General features: G+C 38.2%; 1 protein-coding gene across 1 annotated transcript in view; it reads right to left on the bottom strand.

Moving 5' to 3' along the window:
- The window catches only part of Kcnh5 (potassium voltage-gated channel subfamily H member 5), a 283311-nt gene that overhangs the window by 181260 nt on the left and 75101 nt on the right, over positions 1-26950 (bottom strand). The window contains exon 7 of the mRNA XM_051196001.1: positions 15094-15520. Coding sequence (XP_051051958.1) covers positions 15094-15520 — 427 coding nt within the window. The remainder of the gene's footprint in view (positions 1-15093; positions 15521-26950) is intronic.

Raw genomic sequence — 26950 nt, forward strand, 5'->3', positions numbered from 1 at the left:
AACCAATTCTAAATATTATTGCTGTCTCTCACCTTGACTATTAAATATTCTGCCCCCGTCAATCCTCAACCACTTACAACTTTTTGACAGCACAGCATTAGAGCGATGATTATAGGATATTAGACAAGCCATGACACTATTCAGGGAGTTGGCAAGCTAAAGCAGGAACAAGAAGAGTTCAAAAACAGAATAGTCAGATCCCATCTCAGAAGAAAAAGAGAAAAAGGAGGAGGAGGAAGAAGAGAAGAAGAGGAAGAGGAAGAGGAAAAGGGGAAGCCTGATGGGAGATGTCATTCTGTATATGTTTCTCATACTGGTTAATGAATAAAGCTCTGTTGGCCAATAGGAAAGGAAGATAGGAGGGACTAGGAGACAAGGAGGAAATAGGAAGGAAGAAGCAGGAGTCAAGATGGAGAGTCTGGAGAGAGCTGGACGCCAGCTGCCTCCCCGGTAAGAGAAGGCCATGTGAAAGTACATAGATCAGCAGAAATGGGTTAATACTTAAGACAGAGCTAGCCAATAAGAAACTAGTACCTGGCCAACAGTATAATATCAAATACAGAGTCTCTGTGTATTATTTGAGGCTGGCGTGGCGGCGGGACAAGACCAGCGGCGGGAGGAAAAACCGTACACCTTACAGAAGCCTTCCTTTACATTTGACTCAGAATAATAGCCATCTTATAATGTGTGTGTGTGTGTGCTCGCACACACACACACACACACACACACACACACACACACACCACATACACAAAACACTGTCTCTCCTGGCTCTACCTTTGTATGATGAAGTTTAACTGTGAAATAAAAAAATTTAAAAACTACTTGGGAAGAGCTACCATCAACTAAGGCAAAGAAGAGTGGTCATTGCTTTGGGAAAGCTAAAAACTCAACAAATCTGAGAGGGAAGAACCTGAAGGAAGGAAGTCTGAGAAGCATGAGTTTCAGTGACTGATCCTAACTCCAGTTGATGCTCAGGAATCCTTGAACAGGGAGGAGTATCAAGATGGGGAGGTTTGAGGACACTGTGCAGTAAGAGATCACAAGCTGAAAGGAACTTGAATGGCCATGTGTAGAAGGAATAAAGGCTTCTGTTTTAGCTAGACACTCTTAAGGAAAGATGTTAGGGAATTCTAACTACAAAGAAGGTCTCAGGGACACTGGAGAATATGGTAGACAAACTTTAAGGCAGCCTAAAGTAAGAAAACTTCCCCAGAAATATGAATCCCCTAACAAACCTTCAGAAGAATCTATACATGGCTTCTCTTGCCAATGCCAAAATACAGTCAACAATGTGTCTTCCCTTCACAATTACTTCAAATTGGTGATGTTGCCAAAGATTCAGACTGTTTGCCACTTTGAAATAAATTCAGCTTTAGAGAAGGTAGACTCTGAGAGGCAGCTGTGGAGTCTGCTTCTGAACAGACAGCTGTACCTTCAAAGAGAATTTGTAATGTCTCCAGCATTTCCTGATATATAATTCCTGAATATAATATTCATTGCATAAAGATCATAACTCCTACACGCATGGCCCAAAAGTAACACAGACTCCCTGGCTACCAACCTCCTAGACCAGGGTAACTCAGTTCTCACAATTCAGACAAATATCAACTAAGAAAGCAAGGAGTGGGGACTTATAAGCTGGCTTAGAAAGTTCCCCAAAGAAATCCCCTCTCTAACTCCACCAAAACCATTCTTAAACTAAAGCATAAAGGCCTTTGCTATGACATCCATTTTAACTAGCCCCAAATACACTCATCTATAGATTTATAGGTTTTTCTATTTGTGAAAAAAATAAATATTTCAAGCAAAACTAAAATCATCTAACTCTAGACTCATGATAGTACCCTGTACAAGGATCACATAAGGTTTTTATTCTCACAGAACACCCTATTGCCTCCCAGGTCAGCCTGCCCTGAGAAATGTACAACTCCTTAGAGGTCAAGATCAAACTTACAGGAAATCATTAAACAATCCCGTGATGAGAAAATAGACCTCTCCAAGTAAAACATATACACTTTTAAAATACTTTTAAAACAAATAAATAAATAAAAAGGCTGATGAGGGAACAAAAAAAAAAAGGAAAAGAAAGTGAGATTTTATAAAATTTCACTCAACTTAATTTTATTTCAGCATAAAAGAAAATTTCCATGCCTATAGTCTCTTTTCTAGCCTCTTAATGGCTCTTCTTCCCCAAGTATCCAGCCCATTTATCCTCATGTCCCTACAGTCTAGACACCAACTACTCTTTATTGTGTTGACTCCTAGAGTCATCTCTCCATGGTCTCTGAAACCCAAAGCACATTCCAGACAACCCAGTGAAGCCCACCTGCCTGGGAACCTGCAGGACCACCTCCTCCAGCAGCCCTGCTGGTTCCTTCTCTTCTGCCTCAGCAACCAGCTGTGTGGCTTTTCCAGCTGAATTTGAAGAAATCTACAAGTCTTTTTGAACTCTTCTCTAGTACCTCACAGATTCACTTCCTCCTCGCCTACAACTTTAAAAATTGCATCGGGAACTTTTCCTAAAATCTTTTTCAGGGTATCTAAAATAAATCTGCAGTGTAAGGTGTACATTTCACAGACGATGGTTTAGAACTATGCTTCTTAAACATTCTCCACTTGTTATTCAATTTTAACTGTTAATACATCATAAAAATTAACAATTCTTTGTTATACATTTTACCATTTATTAAAAAGTTAAACAACTTTGCATAGTAATGAGATATATGTGTCTATTTCTACATGAAGAATTTAATTATGGCTGAATATTTGAGAATCTAAATTTTTTCAGGGTTGATTAACATGTTGATTTTTATAGCCTTCAATGCTATTTACACAACTTTTCACAAATATATTGTATAAGATGGGAGAAGTATGTTTTGGGCCACTTTAGAAATTGATTGAAATTTTGTCCTAATTCCCAGGCAAAATACACTTAAATATTTTTTCATGAAACACAAGTCAACAACTCAGACAATAATTTTGAAAGTCAACTATTCTACTATGCTACAATTGAAAAACAGGTCAATTTGATACACACTGAAAAATAAAGGCAGGAAATATTAAAAGTCTGGGTCCTTTATTGAAGCATGTTTGTATAAAAGCAACAAACTTTGGATGTACAGTAGAGACACTGACGCTCATAGCACAGTAGCCTTGAATGTGAGCCAGTACTGTAGGCAGTATCTATTAGGTGTTGCATGGTTTGGCAGTATATTCAGTGCAAAGTGTGCACACTGTTTGTTCAGAACCACAGCTGCAGTGAAATCACACAATGCAACATGAGCAACCTCTGCCAGAAAACACTTTGGATCCCTTCCACATTTGCTTTTTAATTAATGTTGGATCGTTGCACATTCAGAAACCTCTGATGCCAAATTTTCATGACCCTCACATTCAGTCACATGTTCATGACACACAACTTAGGAAACTGGTATAAATTCTTAATAAGTGATCATGAGAAGCTTAAACATAGATTGTCCAACTTCTAAGTCTATAGCATTTCACAAGCACCTGGTCTGCAATTTGTTCAAAGCTGGATCGCAACATTGCTGTGTTCATTTGTTGGTTGTGGTGTGTGGCCATTCTAGCAGATAAACTGCTACAACAGAGATTTTACCATCCTACCATCCATGAAGCCTGAAATGGAATACTTACTACCTGGCCCTTTAACAAAAAAATATCATTTGACAGCTCTATATTTAGACACTCTTTATATACCTGGCACCTCAGCTTGGCTTCCTGGGTTAGCACAACAGCTTTCTAGTTGGTTTCATTGCCAATAGCTATTATCTTCTCCAACCAATGTTCCACACAGAAGAATCAAATTCTTCTGTTTACCCTATGTCCTTTTAGGATAAAGGTCAAAGCCCTCCTCAAATGATGAAAAGCCTTTTGATGTCTTGGTTTTCCTTCTTTCTCTCCTGACACATTTCTATTCAAGCAAACGTGAAATGCAGAGAGTTCCCACCAAAAGGTCAAGCTATCCCATTCCTGTTGACTTATTTTTCTCTCCCCGTCTCTACTTGGGAAGTATCTGGCTATTTCCCTACTTGGAATCACATTTTAAGTTAGGTGAACTGTATCACCCATTTGCTCATTCAGCATGTGCTCAGTGAACACAACTATCTCCTGGAAGGCAATGTTATCAACTAAATAAACAATGGTGAAGGGACAAACACTATAGTGTTTATTTGTGTTTATTCTTTCCAATTAAGTTTTGATTTTGTGTATACAGAGACCTAAGCAGGTCATGAAGGAAGAGATGGGTATTAGCATATGTATGGAGGTAAAGTCGGGGTAGAAGAAAAAGATGGTGCAGTTCTTTTCTTGTCTGATACCTCGGCTGTATTAACAAGCTTACTGAGAACCAAGAAGCTTCTAGTAGCTGCTACATACCAATGTCTCCATAATGACTGCTACAATCCCAAATGGACTAAAGAATTCTTACTAATAAACAATTCAGTTCCTGAGTCCCAGATCTCAACACCACACCTAGGCACTTAGTAGACCATTGAGAACATTCCGGTTTTTTTTTTTTTTTTTTTTTTTTTTTTTTTTTTTGTTTTGTTTTGTTTTTGTTTTTGTTTTTTTTTTTTTTTCTGGAAAAACTCTTTACAGATTCTGAGTGCCCTTGTGAAAATGTGACTTGACATAAAAAGAAACAGGATATGAAAGAACATTCCTGCAAAGGACAGTTCTATTTTGATAAGACGTTGGGACTCAAATGCACCTCACAAGCTCTTTTTTTAACCACTGGACTATACATCTGAAAGTATTAACCATAAAAGACTACCTAGAACCATGAACTTTGAGCTCCACAAAATGTGTTGCCTCATGGGATACTCGGTTCATTAAAGTAAAGAGAAGATAAAAGCAAAAATCTTTCTTACAAGCACAGAAAACTGACCCAGTTTCAAAAATAAACATTAGGCTTAAAGCTCTCCCCATCTGGCTAAAATGAAAAGCCAAGTGAAAATGAGCATGCTCACACTCCATTTCCTACCTATAACAGCAGAGCAGACACAAGAAACCATGTAACATAGCAGTCAATGTTATACCTGAGATAATTCAAGTGTTACATGATGGTTGATGGAAGAATGTCCTTAATGTTGGAACAGAATGGCAACTCTCTTTTAAGCTTTTATGTATATCTATCTGGGTCAGATAACCTCTTAGGTCTTTTGTTCCCAGAGCCAAGTGCATTTCAGCTTTCCCAGTGCCTCAATTCTACATAGAAAAACATTTCCCTTTCCATACACTTTCCCAAAGCTTATTTCCTTTCTGTCATCATATTACCCTGACCGTTTTCCCTGTCATCTATTTACTAGGCTTGTTGCAAAGAAGACACTCCTCTTCTCCATAGAGAAACACACCATTTAAGACTAAAACATGAAACCCTTTGTGACGCTGTCTCTTTCCCACATAATCTTGTGCCCTACCCCATGGACAGTGGTATGACCATGTGAAAGCACACTAGGATGTATGGAGTGTCAGCATTTAAAAGTTATAGAAATACCATTTGTTAAATTCCTACATTTAACATTTGATAAAGTAAAACCCACATAGACTTAAAAACTTGATAAGATAGTCCTGCAGGCCTTTGCACCCAATTAATTTATTTTCACTCAATCTCAAGGTCTTCCATGCTTTATTGGTGTTCTTCCCAAGTAAGAAGGTGTCAAGGCAAAGTCTATAACCTCAATTTGACTCTTAGTATGAATTGTGTGAAGATGCTGAATGAGTTCACTCACCATATGAGTTAGCTTGCCTCAATTCAGTAACCAAATAATAATAGAAAGATAAATAGAAACAATAATAGAAAGAATAAATAATGTCTTAAGTAAAATGGATGTTCAAATTTCCACCTGGTAGCCCTTTGATATATGTTGTCTGTATACATAATAATATACTCCATACGAGATTAAAACAAATGCACATATACAGATACATACTTGGAGAAAAATTACTAATTACTTATGAACAAGAGTTATCTACAACTTACTTTTTATTTATGTTTCTCTGCTTCATGAAACTGTAATAAAGAAGCAAATATAGAGTTCTGTGAGATGGTTAGATTCAACTAAAATGCAAGTTGTATGATAATTTAGTAATAAAGTAAATTGCTTTCTTGATGAATCTTTAGAAGAAGATTCATAAAAATACATTAAGACAAGAGGATAATCACATTAGAAAAAAAATCTGCACTCATATCCTGTTGTTTTATAGCCATCAAAACAAATTATCAGTGTGCTAAGGTGTTTTTTGAATAGCTGTAAAATTAGATACTCTGCTGATCTTTAGAAAATGGAAAATTATCAGGATTCAATAACAAGATTATGTAAATGAAGTGGATTAGAAACCATTTCACGAAGGCATCATTAAGTATTTACTGAGCAAATTAGCAAAGAGATTACCCACTTCTTGATTTAACAAAAACAAATCTGCTGTTCTCCACAACTGCTGCAGAACTGAACTGCGAGGATACTCTCTAACTAATAGCCTTTGATAGTGGATTTCATGAATGCCAAGAGGACATCAGATTCATTCACAAATGGATAGATTCTGCACTGGAGAGGATCTGCTTATGTTGTTAGTGTGATGGCTACTCCCAGAACAAGAGAGGTCACCCCAGACAGAGACTATGCCAAACCTAGAAAGAGACACATTTGAAGTCATAAAAGTATGATTGAAGACATATGTTAAAAACCAAGAAATCAATTCAGGTTGAATTAATTGATTCTCCACAATGGAGAAAGTAAAGGACTTTAAGTATGAAAATTTCCCCAGTAGCAATAACAGAGATATATTAGGATGCTGGGAACATAGTAAATAGCTGAGAAACACTGAGAATAGGCCAGATTTCCATAACTATTTCCTCTGAATTGAAACAGTCTTCCTAGATGGAAAACAGAGTCTATAAAATTCAGGAAGCTTGGGAAACTTACCAGTTCCAGGAAGTTCCTGAAACTTACTACATTTGAGAAGCTCGGAAAGTTACAGGGTTCATAAGGTTCCTCAAAATGGTTACAAAGGCAGGAGACAATTTTTTTTTTTTTTTTGGAGACAGGAGACTCTCCAGTGAAGCTGCCTGCAAGTTGGGCTGAGGCTTTCCTGAGTCATCACCCATAGTAGGATGGGATTTCTAGTGAGGGAGCTGCTGTCTTTGCCACCCATGCTCCTGCAAGTAACTCAAATAAACTCATTGGTTCACTCAACTAGACATAGCAGCAATCATTCCTTTAGTCAATCATCCATGTCTTATATGAGTTGAAAAGACTTGTGTTTACATTCTCCCAAGGAAAAGTCAGATAAAAACCATAGTAGTAACTTTTCTTTGAAGATTCTCTGATAACTCACAAGGAGAATCATATAATAAAATTCTTTAACAGAGTTCACATGCAATTTAGCATTTGGTACCAAGAGCCTGGAATTCATAAAACACAACAAAAGAAATAAAAGAATCGTAGAGGATGGAGGACCTATATTGGCTACCACTAAAATGTTTGAATTTTGCCTCATGGCATGAAAATTTCAAGTTGTTTTCCCCAGAATAAAATAAATCATCATTTGTGAGAAGTGATTATTTTTCTTATAGGCAGTTGGCATTGATGTCATCTCCACCAACTTCTCTTTCAGCTTCAGAATATCTATTTATTTTCAAAAAAGATTTTATATTTTTATTTTTTATTAATTAAACTTTTTTACTTATTGTATATCCTGACCACATCTTCTCCTCTCCCTTCTCCCATTCCCACCTTCTACTTCCCTTTTGCCCCCCCTTTCTCAACCCACCCCTCCTCCACCTCTGTTCATAGAGCAGAAGGCCTCACATGGGTACCAACAAAGCATGGCATGCCAAACTGAGGTAGGGCTAAGATCCTCTATTCATATTAAGGGCTGAGAGCTAGTGAGCCTGAATAGGCCTGTACTAGGCCTTCTGCATATGTGTGATGATTAAATGGCTTAGTCTATTTGTGGGACTCCTGGAAGAGGGAACAGGGCTTGTTCCTAACACTTTGGCTGTCTTTGGAATATCTGTCCCTAATGCTGGGTTACCTTTTCCATGAACTTTTTGATAAATGTTTTTCATAGTTATTGTGTTAAAAGGTCCAAAGTGGTACTTGACAGTCAACAAAGATTGACTGGATTCCCAACATAAATGAAAGCATGTAGTTTTCTAATTTCTTTTTTCTCCTTTCTCCTTTGACACACACACACACTCACATAAAGAGAGAGTCTTAAAACCCTGGCAATAATGATGGACAGCACATATTCAATTATGAAGCAAGCAATAGTGTGTTTTGTTTATTGTCCTTGGGAGAAAAAAAATTTAAAAAGATTACAAACAGCTGAAACATCCATGTTTGGTATTCTGTACATGTTTCTAATAAAGCCTAGAATAGTGCAAGCTATAACACTTCATGAGTCTGTAAGATTTCTATAAACTTCTCAGTTTATTTGAAGGGAAATTTGCCATGAAATCACCAAAGACTCAAGAACTAAGAAGAATATTAAAATTCATTTTCTTGGAACAGTCTGGCTATAGAAGCTGAACTCACACAAAGGCTTAAGCATAAATGTAAAGCCAATTGGCCTAAGGATGCTAAGTAGCAGAATAGATAGAGAAAATGTCTATTCATGCATTGAAATGAGATAGCAGAAACCCAAGGAAGAAATGGCCAGGCTTAAAACCAAACAGGAACTGAAGATGAGAGGGAAGATTATCTAGGTCTTGTAGATATCAGCCACATATAACATGGAGAATAAAATAGAATCAACTCTAAATTAATAAAGTTTTTAAAACCCAATTGGAACTACGTGGAAATTTCCAACAGAGGTAAATACAGAGGGAGAGTGAAGGGTGAAAACATTAGTGATACATCTACTAGCTGTCTTCTTATACCTTATACCAACAGGCCAATTGAGAGACTTGGGCTGGGACAAAACAACTACCAGATTTTCTAGAATCCCAAAGAAAAACAAATGTAGATGGGTGGATTTCTAACTTCACAGAAGTATCAGCATCAAGGCTGAAGGTACAACATCTCTGTGGTCAGTCATTTTTAAAACCCTATCTGGGTTCCCCAGCTATCAGACTGGAATCCATTTCCCCTAGTATATGAATGGACTTTGGGAGCCCATTCCATATAGAGAGAAACTCTCAGCCTAGACACATGAGGGAAGGTCTGGGCCCTGCTCTAAATGATATTACAGACTTTGACAACTCCCCATGGAAGGCCTCACCCTCCGTGAGGGTGAGCAGAAAGGGGATGGGATGAGGGTTGGTGGGCTGAACAGGGGAGGAAAGGAGGGTAAGAAAACTGGGATTGACATGTGAAACAAGCTTGTTTGAAATTTAAATAAAAAAAACCCTATCTGGGACACACATAAAGATGGGAGAGCCCCCCCCCCCATAACCATCTGGATCCTTTTCAACCTCATTCATTTTCACAGTTCATTGGAGTCAAGCAAGGAATGGTTAGGAATTGTTCAGGTGTTGAGGTTACAGAAGTAGAAAGCAGTAACTGAAGGCCCTGATCATAAGAAGCTGACATTTTGAAATTAGCAGAGACAAGCCAAATGTTCTAGAAGACTGGCTGATGCCCAGAAGGAATTCAAACAAATTGAGCTACTTGGAAAAGATGCTGAGCTACCTGCAAGTTGTTCATTATCCTTCAGGTTTCCACCTTCTGTGAGGTGTCACCCATGCTAGAGTGGGATATTGGTGGAATAAATTTGACTCATTTATGCTCTTTTAAGCAGTCCCTCATCCATATTCCTGTAACTCCAATAAAACTTACTGGCTCACCAAGTTAGACTTTGGTGGTATCTATATTTTGATCTATCATTAGTTCTCTAGGATGAGTAGGTGTTTGTTCCCTTCTTCCCAATGATAAAACTCCACAACAGTAGGTTAGGATGTGACTGCTGTAAGTAGAGGTAAAGAGATTTGGCTTAATATGCTTAAAGAAAGCCAGAGACCTAGTATTACCTGGGAGAAAATAGACAAGAGCAAGAAGAGTAGGAAACACAAAGGGAAGATATAATATGATCTCATCAATAAAGATGCAATAGGTAAATTATTCACTATCTACTGCAAATCTCTGATGGGGCTGAGATGCAATAATCTGTGAGTATGATAAATCATTCAGAGTCAGTTTAATACTATTCCATTTAGCATAATAACAGTAGTAAGTTTCCCCTCAGGCCTATGACCTATCTAGCCAAAGGTTCTTGACTTGACAATGGTGCGAGGAATTGGTTTCCTCTTGTAAGATGGAACTTAAAGCCAATCAGATTTAAGAAGTCACAGGATGTTTGTGCTCCATTGCATCAGTGGGCATGTCTTTCGGGCAGATATTATCATAGCTCCCAGGGTTTACATCTGGGTAAGTCTGGACTAATGATTACTCTTTTTCTTTGGTAACATGGATAGAACCTCCCAGCATTATGAAAGCAAGCCAGGAGAGATTATACTTCCATACCGGTACCAACCTGATAGCTATCTCTGTTTTGTGTGACTCAAATACAGTGTCTTCAACAATAGGATCTTAATATCAGCTCCTCCAAAGGATATCCAATATCATCAGCAATAGCCTGTATTTGGGGAGGATCTATGGGACCTCACTGGCCAACAACTCCTAAAAAGGTAATGCAACCCTGGCATGGAGCTTTTTATTTGTTAGTCTGTGATATCAAACAGAGTCATTGTTGTCCTGTTTAGGGTAACTCCACTTCAACTCTTTCTATGTACAAGTGTACATTTATTTTAGGAATATATGTATATATATTTCAAATGATTTAATTAAGAAAAAACCCTCTTGAGGAGTGATGAGCAAAGGGGTCTAGACCAGGCTAGAGAAACCCACAGAAACTGCTGACCTGAATAAGGGGGAGCTCATGGACTCCAGTCTGATAGCTGGGAAACCAGCATAGGACCATCCCAGACTCACTGAATGTGGATGTTAGGAGGATTAGGCAGTCTGTGGGACCTCTGGTAATGGATCAGAATTTATCCCGAATATACAAATGGATTTTGGGAGCCCATTCCACATAGAGGGATACTCCCTCAGCCTAGACTCATAGGGGAGGGCCTAGGCCCTGCTCCAAATGATATGACAGACTTTGAAGACTCCCCATGGAAGGTCTCACCCTCCTTGGGGAGCAGAAAGGAGATGAGATGGAGGTTGGTGGGGGACAGGGGAGGACAGGAGGGTAAGGGAACTGGGATTGACACATAAAACAAGTTTGTTTCAAATTTAAATAAAAAAATTATCAAAAAGAAAAATCCCGTTCAGATGTACCCAGCCACTTGGATTTGAATTCCAGATATAGTCAAATTGACAACCAAGAATAACCATCAGATCTGGGAGGGGTTGGAGGGTGAGTATCCTCAAAAACACATTATATGATATTCTCAAAGGACAAATAAAAATAAAATAAAATAAAATACATTTCTACATGTATGGGGAAATAGAGTAAGTAATGTAGGCTTTGTTTGTGTGCACTGAGGATACATGTGCTGAGGAATGGTGCTGTATATTAACTTTAAATGGGGGCACTAGACAGAGATTCTAGGGAAGAATAGCAATAGAAGGAAAATACAGAAGACTAATTCAGTACTCCAAGCTATCAGCAATATTGATTTGGACTTAGGTGGTAAGCTGTGGAAGCACAATAAAGTAATTAAATGTAGTTTGAAGGTCAAGTTGAAAGGTTTTGCTGTTGGTGGGTATAACACAGGAGAAATTGGCAGTCTTGGATGCTTCCAAGCCTTGGGACTTGAGGAACAAAGGAAATAGGAATGTGTTTCAACTTCTATGTAGTTTTTATTTTACTTTGATTATGTTATTGATATTCTAGACTACCCAACCAGTAAAAGAGTTTGGCAAGTTCTTTAAAATCTAAGTATATATTTATTTGTAATCCTGGGCATTTATACAGAGAATTAAGGACTTATGTCCATACAAAAATCTATCTGCAGATGTATAAACAGCTTTATCTGTAATACCTTCAAATAAGAAACACTCAAAAGGAGTCCAAATTGATAAATCACAAACGTACTTGACATCAGAATCTATAATAGAATTAGAAGTTGGCGGAATTCTCATATTGGTTCCTTGTCATGTAGAGTGAGGGCTATTGTGGTTATAAAGGCTAAATGGAAGCGTTAGAGTTGCCTCTGCCAAAAGAAGAGTGAATTGAATCAAACAGTTTCACATCCCTGGAGGAACTACAAAAATTAGTGCCACCATCAAGGACTTGAAAGATTCAGGGATGATAATTCCTACCACATTTCCTTTTAATTCTCCTATCTGGCCAATGCAGAAAACAGGTGGACCATGGAGAATGACAGTTGACTACTGAAAACTCAATCAAGTAGTGACTCCAATTGCAGCTACTGTACCAAATGTGGCATCCTTACTTGAGCAGATTAACACATCTCCTGGTACATGGTATGCAGCTATTGATCTAGCAAATGCCATTTTCTCAATACCTGTCCATAAGGACCACCAGAATCTATTTGTCTTTAGTTGACAAGTCCATCAGCAAACTGTTACAGTTTTACCACAGGGATATCTTAATTCTCCATCTCTGTGTCATAACTTAGTTTGAATAGATTTTGATCATCTGTTTCTTTTACAAAATATCACATTGATTCATTATATTAATAACATTATGCTGACTGAACCAAGTAAGCAGGAGGTAGCAACCACTTTGAACTCACTGGTAACACATACACACATCAAAGAATGGGAAATAAATCCATTCAAATTTCATGGGCTTCCACCTCAGTGAAATACTTAGAAATCCAGTATGTGAGGCCTCTAGAGGCATTCCTTCCAGAGCAAAGGATAAGTTATTACACCTGGACCATCCTACCAACAAAAGAGAAGCACAACATTTAGAGGACCTATTTGGATTCTTTACACTATGCATTCCTCACTTGGGTGCATTACTCTGGCCCATATGCCAAGTGACTCAGGAGCTTCTAGTTTTGAGTAGGGCCTTGGACAGAAGGTTCTTCAGCAGGTCCAGGCTTCTGTGCAGGCTGTCCTTCCACTTGGATCATATAATCCAGTATATCAAATAATTCATGAGGTGTCAATGGCAGGTAGGGATGCTGCTTAGAAACTTTAGAGCAAGAGTCTACCATCAATTGCTGACTATTCTCCCTTTGAGAGACAGATCTTATCCCACTATCAGGCCTTAGTAGAAATGCAATGTTTGACAAATGGGCCACAAAGCGACTGTGATATCTGAGATGCCTTTTATGAGCTGGATTTTATCTGACCCATCAATCCTTAAACTAGCATATGCACAGCAGCAATCTATTATCAAATGGAAGTGGTATATCCATGATTGTGTATGAGCAGGTCCTGAAGGCACAAGCAAGTTCCATGAAGAAGTTGGAAAAATGTCTACGGTTTCTACTCCCATTACAATGTTGCCTGCTGCCAAGCATGCACCAATAGCCTCATGGGGTATTCCCTGAGGTGGACCAGCTGAGGAGGAGACTAGAGGCTATTTTACTGATGGTTATATACCCAGAAGTGAACAGTTACAGCATTACAACCCCTTTCTGGGACAACTTGGAAAGACACTGGTGAAGGGAAGTCTTCACAGTGAGCAGAACTTCTGGCAGTCCATATAGTCAAAATAGAAAGGTTACCAAATGCTAGGTCTAATAAGATTCAAGCAACATGTATTCCATAAGCATTAAAAGCAACATAGTGCTCAATTCTATGTTTAACAGAATATTTCCTTTATTACATTATTGCCCAAATATCTTTTTATATGAATATCAGTTTAATTCATCATGGTAGGTCTGTGTGTATGTGGAATATGTTCCCTCTGAAGGACCCTGGGATAGATAACACTTGCATTCTAATCCTCCCTCTCACGGAAGCACTAATCTGCAATTAGAACCTAGGTATTCTTGTCTCTGTAGTTTTCTATACATGATGATTAAAGTGGGGAACTAAACACTTGCTAGCATCATTGTTCTAATAGCTTCTCCACACTGAAATATGAATGCCTAGACTCAAGGTATTCACTATTCAGGCCAACCAATAACCTTGACCTCTAAAAAATATATCTTGTGAATGCCTACATCTGAAGCTTTACAATTTGGAGCCTGGGGGGGGGGAGGCTCACACCAACATCAATGATAATGACTTCAAGAGTTATGACATATGTTAATAGTGACCCCATCTTCAACACAACTTTCTTAAAATTACTCTAGGTATCTGAACTAGACTTGAATGAGTCAGGTAGGTCAGCTTGAAGGGGAAAATGCCTGACCTGAAAACTTTCCTTCGAGACATTTTGAAACACAATCTAAGGTTTGTACTGCTTTCATGTCTGGAATGCTGATGCCATTCAGTCAGAATGTGGGGGCAGAGCACATGGTCTTTGAAAGGGTGTTCTACTTTCAAAGAACATCACCAAGTCACTTTAGTCAGGAATGCATCTTGGACCCTTGTCACTGCTAAGGGCCTTTAACTCTCCAATCCTTTCATTCTCTATCACAAACTCAACTGACTACAGTGTTTGTCAAAAAAAATGGATTAATGAACTTCTTTTCACTAGTCTTCATTATAAAAAAGGAAATACATCAAACTGTATCCTGAAGTCCACTTTAATTCAGAAATTCAGTTATTGACTAAAATATTTTCTAACTTATGGTCTTACATCATATCCCATCTGCTTTTTTAGAGATCTGGCTGCCAACAAAACCTACAGAATGTGCCAGACACCTCCTGTCTAGATAGCAGAGCTAGTTCCTTCTCAAGAGCTGCCAGGTACAACACCATTCATGGAATCAAATCAGACTCCCCAGTCTGAGTTTTCTATCATCCTCCCCACGCTGTTTTTCATGTGTTAATGCATTCTAGAGAGTGAAATACACTCCCTGCATTTTTATTCCTAGGGCTGAATCAAAAGTAAAAACCAATTGCCAATGGTTTCAATTAAAACTTTTCTTAAGAAAATGTAGATCATTTAAATCCAGTCAAGAATTTGAAACCAGGGGAACATTTTTCAAACACTGAAATTTTTAATGGAGAAAGGGGAAAAAAAGGTACTTACAGCCAACCATCATCATGGCTACTGAGAACATCTTCTCCACGTCTGTGGTGGGAGCTATGTTTCCAAATCCTATGGTCGTAAGGCTCGTCATGGTGAAGTAAAGAGAGGACACATACAGGGAATCCTTGCTGGGCCCTCCTTCCCAGATCCCTGCACTGGTATTGTAGCGATATGGAGTCCCAATGCTCAAGGCCAACTGGTAGAGCCAGCTGTCTATTTGAATGGTGTTGGTGACTTCATCAATGACCTCATAGTCTCCAATGCTATACCAGATGCAGGCCAGCCAGTGGGCAACCAATCCAAACACACACACCAGGAGCACAAGGACCGCAGCTCCATACTCCAGGTAATGGTCCAGTTTTCTGGCAACACGGCCCAGGCGTAAGAGGCGCACCACCTTTAAAGAACTGAAGAGGCTGCTGATTCCCTGCAAAATGAAAATATATATATATATATAGGAAAAATATGACAGGCTACTTTCATGAATTTGGTCACTAAATTATATTTTAAAAAGCATACATATAAGAAAACTTCAATCTTAAGTAAACAAGAAAAAAAAACCAAAGTGATAAATAGTTTTCTTTAAAATGCAAATTCTACTCTACACAGGAATAGAATGTTTTCTCAAAATTTACTAGCAGAAACAAGTTCCCATTGGCTAAGAACTGTTCTGTCTGAGAGAAGTAACAGTTTTCAAATGCACTCTGCACAGGATATAGTTAAAGAGGTGGCTCATCCAGGCTCCTTCCTTTTTCTTGTTATTAAAGTTTCTGTTTATTCTTTACTCTCTAATAGGTAAAAACTGCCCCTTCTGAATAGGGAAACCCAGTCTCACCAGCAAGAATACAATAAACATTTCTGTGCATACAGGAACAAGAAGCAAAGATCATCATTATTTCCATTATGATTTGTCCCAGCCTGGATGAACAGAGCTAAATCTAGGGTTGGTACACGAACTCCAAATTCCCTCTATCTTCTAGCAATAGTCATTGAGACAAATTCCAAAGTAAGAACAGAAAGACATTCATATTTTTTTTTTTTGAGAAATGTATCAAAATCAAGAAAGTCACTGTTTTTGGACTACCAGATTGCAAAATGGAGCAGAGTTAAAGCAATGTCCTGAGATGCTCTCACCTGCAAATCAAGTAAAGGCTGTGACCTAGTTACTGTGAATTCTGTTTCCCAGATATCAGAGAGAGGGTCCACCATCACCTACTCTGACAAATGGAGGGACTGATGAGGCAGAACAGAGATGACCATGACAAGACTCTAATCTCCACAGAACGGTGAAGCTATTGACATTTTAAGGGAGGAAAAAATGTTCAGAATGCATCTGCTCTATTCTACTTTGTTTTTAACTATGAACATTTTGAAGAGAAAGGAAAACCAGAACACAAGAAGCAGAAGCAACAGAGAGAAGCGGCAGGCCAGCTCTCAGATGCTGTGACATATGAACAGCCCTGAAATAAGGCCCCATTCCACTTGAAGGTTTGGAGTAAGAATAACATACTGAACTTTTAGTAGTTAAAAGAAGTAGAATTAAGGTTGAGCACACACTCAATCCGTAAAGCTCATGCTGTTTTAGCATGGGGGAACCTGAGTTCTGTCCCCGGAATCCATGTAAAAGAGGTTGGGCCCGGTGACATATGCTTGTAATACAGCACTGGGGAGGCAGAAACAGGAGGGTCCAGTTTCCAGTGGGAGACTTTATCTCAAAAACTAAACTAAAATAAAAATAAGGTGGACAGTGTGTGAGGCAGAGCAATTCCTAGACACATACACAAACGTATACATAAACACAAGACAGGAAAAGAGAGAGGGGGGAGGGAGGAAGAGAGAGAGAGAAGAGGGAGGAAGGGAAGGAGGGATGGAGGGAAGAAGGAAGGGAAAAAAGGAATAATACAATGGCATCCATGTTATAGAGTATGTTAAGACAGTTCAGAAATGCTCAAATATGGAGATGTATAATGTAAATAAGAAAGAAAACCAGGGCTTATGGAGCACATCTGTATGCCAGGCTCTGGGCTGAGTGCTAGGGACATTAAGATAAATACTCCTGGCCTCTGCTTTAAAGGAACTCAAAATTGAAATGCATGAAAACTCAAAGTTCATTTTTTTTTTCTTATTTTAAATGCTGCTCTTGATGCTGTTTTTTAGGTAGCTTGAATCTGTGAAGAAATGGCGGGGCTTCTCTCTAAAAGCTGCCCCCAAAATAATCCTTGTGTGGTTATATCTTGCTTGTACAAATAAAGGATATCATAAGATCAAAGGATGGAGTTTGCCCCTAGCTAATCTTAGAGGTCTGAAGGTCTGTACATACAGACAGGAAGTAAGATGGCTGGGTGGAGAGAGGATATAGGTGGGAAGAAACAGGAACTCACTCTCTTTTCCACTGGGAAGCTAATGAGGTAAAGGTGGCTTTGGCTTGCTCCTTCTCTCTGATCGCTCAGCATTTTCCTGTATATCTGACTCCAAGTGTTTATTATTTAGACCAATTAAGAACTCCATTTACATAATTTCTGCTTGAATTCTTCTCCATTAAAAACAAAAGAAAAATCATGGGAGATATTTTTACCCCACTTGAACTAATAAATTGCCACAAGCCCCTGCTAGAATGTACAAATCAGAATACACTAGAATTAGAGTCCCAAAGAAAAAGAATTTATCCAAAAGGAAGCAGGCCAGCCAAACCACAATTCCTATCTGGGACACATACTCAAAAGCCTGTTTCCCACAGCTTGGCCCAACTTCACTTTACAAACATAGGTTTGGCCATAGGCTCTATGATGACCTTTTTTTCCTTTTTAACTTGTTTTTAGCCAACTCCCCAACTGACATACCTTGCAAAAATCATCTTCCAAAAGTACCCTCCCCCACCCTCTTTTATGGGCTGGGGTTGTCATCCTGAGTGTGTCTAGCTCTTTTAAGGTATCATTCGACTTATGCGTAGGAATGGATGAACCCCAAGACCTCGTCTCCAAACACTCAACAGTAATCGCTCTTGAGTTTCTTATATGAGAGGCAAATGCCTGCTCTATGTTTCTATGTAGACGCCCCATGGATTTCAAAGGTATGAAAGGGGCAGGGATGCTTCATTCTCACAACTCGGTCCCTTACCCCTTTCCTGTTATACATGTCACTGTCACCCACCTGGTATTTGAGTCTCAACTCTTCCCTCTTTCTTACAAGTTCCAGGCTGCTCATTACTCAAAGTGCCCAAGATAGTGACATTTAGCCAGCCAACAAATCTATCAAAAGGTTCCTTTCTTTATTTCTATAGTCATAATTCAATCATGGTTTCATGTTTTGTTTTGTGTTGCTCGATGGTAATGCTGCTGAATTTGTTGTACTTGTGTGACTAGTCCCAAATCACACTTTATAAGCTACCAGCATACAAATCTTCAAAATGTACATCAGTCAAATCATGTTCTTTTCTGACCTAAAACCATTTTCACTGGCTTATCATTCATGGGATTAACTATTACTTGCCTGCTCTGCTACAACATGTGAACCCTTGATAATCTGGTCCTCATCCACGCTAGCCACTCCTCTAAATGATTGCCAGGCAATTGCAGGATCTACCAGACATGGTGAACAGAATCCCAGGCTGTTCCATGCCATGTTTATTTTCCTCTATTTAAATAATCCTTTCACCCATTTTCTTTGTGGCTAGGATTTTTTTTCTTTTTTTTAAATTTTATTTATTAATTATGCATACAGTGTTCTTTCTGCCTGTAGGGTGAAAGAAGGCACCTGTTCTCATTACAGATGGTTGTAAGCCACCATGTGGTTGCTGGGAATTGAACTCAGGACCTTTGGAAGAACAGCCAGTGCTCTTAACCTCTGAGCCATCTCTCCAGCCCCTGTGGCTAGGATTTTATGCCATGGAAATATTCTCCCCACTACTATCCTCATTGACATGCCCTCACTTTCTCTTCCCACTGAGAACTGGGTGCTTAGCTTTGTGCTATCATATATACTCTTTGCACATTTCTAGTAAAACAATTATCACAATCACACTTTATTACAAATCTGTTTCCACGCATGACATGCCAGGGAACTATAAACTCCTTAAGGAGTATATCTATTGTCAATTACCAACCTGGCAGTTGAATCTGCATTAAGCAGTCAATACAGTCAATAAATGAAGGAGTCACTTTTAGAATAAGTAAGTGTGGGGATGGATCTGGAGTCCTTTGGTTATAGCTAACAAACTGACTTGAAAGCATAATGTGGACAAGAAACAGAAAGTGTAACTTTGCATTGCAAGAATAGAACTTATCAATGAATATGAAAGAGAAATATTATCTCTGCATTGACCAAACCACACATTCAGGGGGCACAGTAGATATTTTCACCACAGGATTGCAGAGAAAAAACTAAAATTCATAGACTGTAATACATAGGGAAGAAACTAGAGCTGGATTCCTGTGTGTGAGTGCATTCTGTGCAAGCCTACGGTGAGCAACCTGGCTCATGGTTGGACTGCCATGAATGGAGGAATGTACCAAGAGATCAACAGCCATGTGCCATGTACCACTTGCAGTCAGCCAAGCAAAAAGCTAGATCACTTACTGCTGCTTCAAAAAGATAGATTAGGTGGCAAAAAATACCACATACTTGGTACTGTCCTCAGTGGTTTCCATATGTGAGTTCAATTATTCCCCCAAAATAATGCTGTGTGATAAGATCATGAACATGAAAACATGGTCCAGAAAAGTTTAGTCATTTTTTAGTGTTCACATGTCTGGTAAAAAAAAAGGCTCTGAGAACAGGAGGAGCAAGCTGGCTAAAGACTCCTTGCTCATTCTGAAGCTCACTATGGCAAGACCACGTGCACTAAACGGAAGGTGACTCAAATGGGGAGCACTCTTTACAGGACCTGCCTAAAAACTGAGATACAGTGACATATGTAAGCCCCCTTGGCAGGACTCAGTCAGAAAAATCCACAAAGTATGGTCTCTGGGGTTACCCAGTCCTGGGAAACATAACGAGTTATTTCACTCTACAGTAGTGGGATTCTGACCTTCATCACATATAGCAGACAGGCTTCAAGGTCACAAGCAAATAGTGCAAGCATCACCAAGGCCCAGCCCTCCAAGTCCTTAACACATTCTTCACAACAGCCATTTGCTTTGCAGTCTTCCTGTCCATTCTCCATCACAGCCTACACAGTCCTAACAACACAAATCTTGCTAAGGAAACACTTGACACATCCTCACCCACATATCCATCTACTTCATGCTTTTCCCATTATTTTTGTATGTAGCAATAGTGCACTAGGACTTTCTGCTACCAAATCAATACCAAACTTCAACTTTGAACTTCAGAGTTCAATTCATTAGTTGTTTTATCTAATCAGAAACATCCAAAGCAACAGACAAATAACTAAGCTGGCTTTGTTCAGAAAATCTCCATTATTTTGTATCAAAATGAATATTGTGCAGTCGTTAGAAATAAAAACTCAGAATAACTTAAAGCCAAGTCTCCATCCCAGCAAAATGGATAAGGTATACTATCTTCATTCAATGGAATACTATTTAAAAATAAACTATAACTATACCTAATAACAGAAATAAGTATAAAAATACCATATTACACAAAAGCAATAAGACACCAAAGAGTATCTACTGTATGAGTCCATTTGTGTGAAGTTCAGAAAGAAGCTAAATTACCCTATTGGTTAGAATTCAGGAGATTAGCTTTCATTATTGGGGAACAGGTAGTGATGGGATAAGGTTTGCTTTGTGAAGTTTCATGCCTAACACCAATGTGCTTTTCCTAAAGTACTTTGGAAGATCCCATGTTCTTGCCTGTGATACTAAAAGATCACAGGTTCAGATGAATGATTTCTCATTCATCCTATTACTAGAGAGCAGGATTAGCCAAACTCAGTATCTAAAACATAGTATTTTCCAATCTTATGATTCATTCCTATGACCTTTACAATGGGCCACAAATTGGATTTAATTTGCCGATAAATTTAATTTTATTCCTCTGATAAAAATTTCTCTCCTGACCTGTGCATACTTCTAATTACAATTTCTTGATTCTCTTCTTTCCACCAGTGTTGAATCTTCATTTTCTGCTTTATTTCACTCCACACTTCACTGTCCTGTTGTGCCTTCTTCTGCACCCCATGGCTTTCTTCTGCTTTATTCTAACCTCTGACATCCTACAGCACAGAGCCCCGAGCAAATGCATAGTAGAACACGACAGGGTTAATGGGGAACTCTCATTGATCCCAACTGCCTTCCCCATCTTTGTCAATGTCCTTCCATTGTAAGCCCTCCCACCCTGCAAAGCCATAGTAGAGCAGGAAACAACTGAGAGCAAGAGAAGCCTCCATGCTATTTCCACATTAAGAACTACTGAGAACAAGTCCTTGCAATGATAAAGCCATCTAAAACACACACCAGTTAGTTCAGTTGATAATCACTAACAATAGTAGGCATGCAATTCAGCCAATATTCTTTCTTGCTTTCTTCCTTTCTTTGTTGTGAAAATACAAAAAATAATCAAGGACTTTCCTGTGAATAATAATAACAATAATGTCCCATAAAAATAAAGGGTTGGCAAAAGACCAGATATTTAGACCCAGTGTCCTGTTGCATGGTTTTTTGCCTATACCTTGCCATCTTGCAACAAAGGATTCTGTGACAGAGCATTTAAAACACACACACACACACACACACACACACACACACACACACACACACACACACACAAAGCTGGGATAATTTCCCTTCCTGTATCAGTTATCCTCTGTAAAATGACTTGAGGTTGGTGGGGGGCATGGGTGGACAGGAGAGAGAGGTACGTGAGGTGGATATGTAAAATAGGAATATTTTTAATTTATATAATTTTTTTAAAGTTTTTTTAAAAAATGACTTGCAATCTAACCATTAATAGACAGACTTTATTTACAAACCCTCAAATCTGAGCCAGCCTTCTGGTATCAGTGCCATTGTGTCAGTTCCAAACCCAGACCATGAATCCAATGCACAGCTCTGCTCATAGTCTTACAAGACAACCTAGCTACTGTGTGAAAAGGAATAACCAAGTTTTGGGAGGAGGAATGGCCACAGATGTGGCAGAAGCAGCCTTTGCATCACTGAGTTCTACCACCTCAGCTTCGGTCAATTCAGTAGCTAGCAAGTGATTCATTGGTGAACTTGACTGAAATAAGCCCAGAGCAGCCTAGATCAGCACTGCTCATTTAAACCACAGAGTCATCAGCTATAAGTAAGACAATGTCATACTTGAATTGCAGAAGAAAATATACATATCTATCTGACATAAAAGATTTAAACCAAAATCACCAAGTAGGAAAGACATGGGCCTGCAAATTGAAACATGTTTAATATACAGTTATTAGGTATCCTTTGTCTATTATTTCAGAAAACACGTTATTACCTTACTTTACATGGGTTCATAACAATCACTTCTCCAAAACAGGGAAGTAAAAGTTATGAATGCATAAACTTTGAAATTATTGCTGAAATCTAATATGACCTATAATCTCAGCATTACTTAAAGTGGTACCAATGTAAATAGCTTTTCAATAAACCAATATTAGAGGTCATCCAAGGTGCAAAACTTTCCCAATTTTTACATATCCATGCCCAAGGACACAATCTGAAATGTATCATATCCATTGCAGCCTCAACCTTGATTTGAAATATCACCAAATATCAACTTTCTTTACACCCAAATAAGAATTAGTCAGGGAGCCACACAATGCAGGTGATCACTTACAGTATAGATTTACTAAACAACTTCAATGCATTTCTCAACTACTGAGAAGCTTTAATATTTTATTTGTAACTTCATTTACTCTCTGTATTTTAAAATTACTCTAATCTAGCTCTAACAATTCCTCATTCAGTTATATTTTTCCATAGACATTTGAATATTTTCTTTTTATCTCAGTAAAAATGATATTATGCTGCCTTCACTATCTTAAAAATATTGTCTGATTAGGAAATCAGAAACAATGAGGTATCCTTGTCATCTCTTTTAACATCCTTTATTGTTAATCTACCTTTAAATTTTATTCATTTTATCCTCTAAGTCTCTCAAATGCCAGTTTTTCTCCACCTTCATTGTTACCATAGTATGAGCTTCTCTTTCCTCCACTTCAAGAGTTTCTTATGCCCCAAGGCATTTACTTAAGTGCATTCAGCTTCTTATAAACATCATAAGCCCGTCTCATTGTTAGACTCATTGACAGCTTATCATCATAGCTTTGACTTACTCCAAACTTTGTTCAGCTTTGCAATCATGACCTAGCCCATGCTTATCATTCTAACCTCAATCTCTACCACTCATCTCTTCCCTACCCACCTTACTACTGAACTACTGAATAGACCTGGTGCATTTGTCATTTGTTCCAGATGGAGTGTTCTGCAATTCTTTCATGCCCCCATCCTTAGCCTACATGGATCTATTACTACTTTACAGCTCAGCACAGTCATCATCTCCTGTTACTTCCCTGTTAAGACCAGGTCATTTCATTATATAATCTCAAAGGGACTACACATTTCCATCACGATATTTGTATTTGTGGCTGTGTTTGCCTGTTATAATATTTTCATTCTTGTATCCACAATTCATCCTGTAGTAGTTTGGCACATAGTAGGCACTCAAATGTTTATTGAAAAACTAGTACATTAATAATTTCTTACTCCTCCAACATTGATATTGTAATAAATCATTAATAGAATTTTCACAAGTAAACTACATCAGGCAACTGGACAGAAACTACAAAACAATAAAAGCTTTGTTTCATAAGTATTGAGCTCTTATTCTAAATAGATTTTATACATGAATGACTCCATAGTCCATTTCCATTTCCTTTTGTAGAGTGCAATTTAAAAACTGAGAGAAAATTGCAAACTACATTTGTTATCTGAACCTCTAACCCAGATAACAAATTCTATTGCCTACTTTCTATTCAGAACTTACTTTTCTGACTCATGCTACCAAGAGCTCCATAGGGAAATAATCCTAATTACTCCAAGCATTAGCTGCATCCTTCAGTAGGGGATCTGAATTTAAATGACTTGTACATGACACCTGCTTTAGAAAATTTGTATTCTTACTGAATCACAATGACTTGCATAGATAGATAGATAGATAGATAGAAAGATAGATGCATTGCATGTGTGCATACATACATACATATATACATACTTGTAAAGAAAGGGATATTTCCATTTAGCAACAAGAATTTACTAACATTTTAATGCTTCCCATTGCAGAAGATATTTTAATATCCAGTCAGGATGGGATGTAAGCTTGACCATCAAACTGAAAAATTCAGAGAGTATAGAGAAGAGGAAATACAGAGGCTGATCAAAATATGCAGCCTACAAAGAAGGATATTGACTATACCTTTGCTTTCTCCAAACATTGTATTTATATCCCAAACAAAGTTGGAGGATGCTTTAAATCCTTCTTCAATAGATATACAGCCTTTATAATCAAATCTAAACTCTAACACAGTCTCCCTCCACTCAGTCTAACTCCAAAGCTTTCTTTACTTTCTATATTCTTTCATAAAGGATCTTTTTTCCTTTCTTCAAATATGTCATATTCTCTTTCCCCTGAGGGACCTTCAAGAATGCTGTTTAAAACTGTTTCTCTAACCTTCCAGCCACTTCTTTTGCCAGATATATCCCTACTCATCTTCCAGGTCTGAGCTTAAGTAGCATTGCTTTAGAGACTTCTCTTAGTTATTCCATTTCTCAAAGAAGTTGGGATTCTTGCTGTATAGCACTGATAATTGGTTCAAGAAATGCTAGCAGAATAAAGTAACAGACAATGAAATTTGAAGCAGAAAAAGGCTAATGCGATTGCAATTAAGTATGTAAGTAAATGAAAAATGAAGAAGTTAAGAATATGCATATTAGTTTTTATAAATCTGACACAAACTAGAATTATTATAGAAAAGTGAATCTCAAATGAGGATTGCCTCTGTCAGGTTGTCCTGTAAGCAAGTCTGTGAAATGTTTTCTTGATTGACATGAGATGGCCCAGATCACTGTGGGAGGAGCCATCCCTGGTCAGGTAATCCTGGGTTCCATAAGAAAGCAGTTGAGCAAGTGATGGGCAGCAAATGAGAAAATACCTTTCTACTATGGTCCCTGCCTAGTCTCCTACTTGAGTTCCTGCCCTGACTTCCCTTGATGTTGGACAAGAAAGTGTAAAGCAAATAAATCTTTCATCCCAAATTGCTTTGGGTCAGTGTTTTACCACAGCAGTAGAGAAGCAAACTTCCAGGACAGTGTATAACACAGAGTTTTCTAGGGAATCAGAACTAATAGAACAGAAATAGAAATCAACTAGTAGAAGACTTACAGATAGAATTAGAAATGGAGACAGTATAAAGAAAGGAAAAAAATCACAGGTATATAAGTTATTACATCCATCAAGAGAGACGTCCACAGCTCTGTAGAGACCTCTATTTATATATGTCCAGAAAGATATTTGAGAAATTAGTTCACATGATTACAGTGGCTTTACAGACCCATACATCGCCACCTGTAAACCAGAGGTCCAGGAAGGCCAAAAGCATAATGCAATTGAATGTGAAGACTAAGAACAGACTGTTTTATTAGCCCTGGCCTCTGAGCAAGACAAAATGAGATGAAATACCCAATCAATGGATAAAACAGGAAATATATAAAAATACAGAAAGAAGAAGGAGTAGGAAGAGCTGGAAGAATTTCTCCTTTCTACGTTTTTGTTCCGTTTGGGTTCTGAACATACTGAAAAAGACCCACCTACATAGGGGAAGGTGATTTCCTCTACCAAATACACTGATACAAAAGTTAATCTTACCCAGAACTACAGAAGAAATGAAGAAAGGAAGGAAGGAAAGAAGGAAGGAAGGAAGGATGGAAAGATAGAAGGAAGATAAGTAGATAAATAGAAGATAGAAAGATAGATAGATGATAAATAGATAGATAGATAGATGATTAATAGATGATTGATAGACAGACAGACAGACAGACAGACCCTTGACCTCCACATTTTGTGTACCAGTCAGGATGGGATATAAGCTTGGCCACCAAACTAAAAACTCCAGGGAGTAGAGAGGAGAGGAAAGACTTGAGGGTAACACTGAGTGAATAAGATTACTAACTGAGCAGTCCAGGGAAGATCTGCAAATCCTAAAACAGCTAGAGCTTCAGAGTGAGCAGCAATGTCTCCTGCAGCAATCTCTGAAAATAGCCCCTTCCTAACAATTTTAACAATACATGTTCATGCATTTGTATGGACTATAATTTAAAATAATCCAATGTCAAAACAGGACAATAATAAATGTGTTCAGAAAGTAACTCTGTTTATTCCAGCCCACTGTGATCCTATTTTATCCCTAGCCAGCCCCACCACTCCCTCCCTTGCTCATTGGCCAACCTCATAGGGTTAGACCAACTCACCTAACTAAAGAATTTGCCTGTGTATTGGGCCAAACCCTCTTCAATCATTTTGATCTAGGGTCACATTTTACTTTCTAAGCTACCATTGCTCCTTTTTCTATAGTCTAAAACAATGCCATCTTTACATTTAAACTGCCCTATCACTTGAGGTGACACAAATCTCTTTTTTCTAACAGATACATTTAACCACAACATACTTTCCTGTCTGGTTCAGCTTCTAATCACTCAAGCCATTACCTATGTGAGTTATTGTCCTGTATTATTTTAACTTTGAGAGAATATCAATATCTACTTATATATACAACATATAAAGATATAGATATAGACATAGATACATTAAATTTTTCTTTCTTGATCACTGTGTTTTTGTTCAACCATCATATAAACTTTAACCAAGATGGTCTTAACTT

Source organism: Phodopus roborovskii, unplaced genomic scaffold, assembly GCF_943737965.1.
Source record: "Phodopus roborovskii unplaced genomic scaffold, PHOROB, whole genome shotgun sequence".
In the NCBI taxonomy this organism is placed as follows: domain Eukaryota; kingdom Metazoa; phylum Chordata; class Mammalia; order Rodentia; family Cricetidae; genus Phodopus; species Phodopus roborovskii.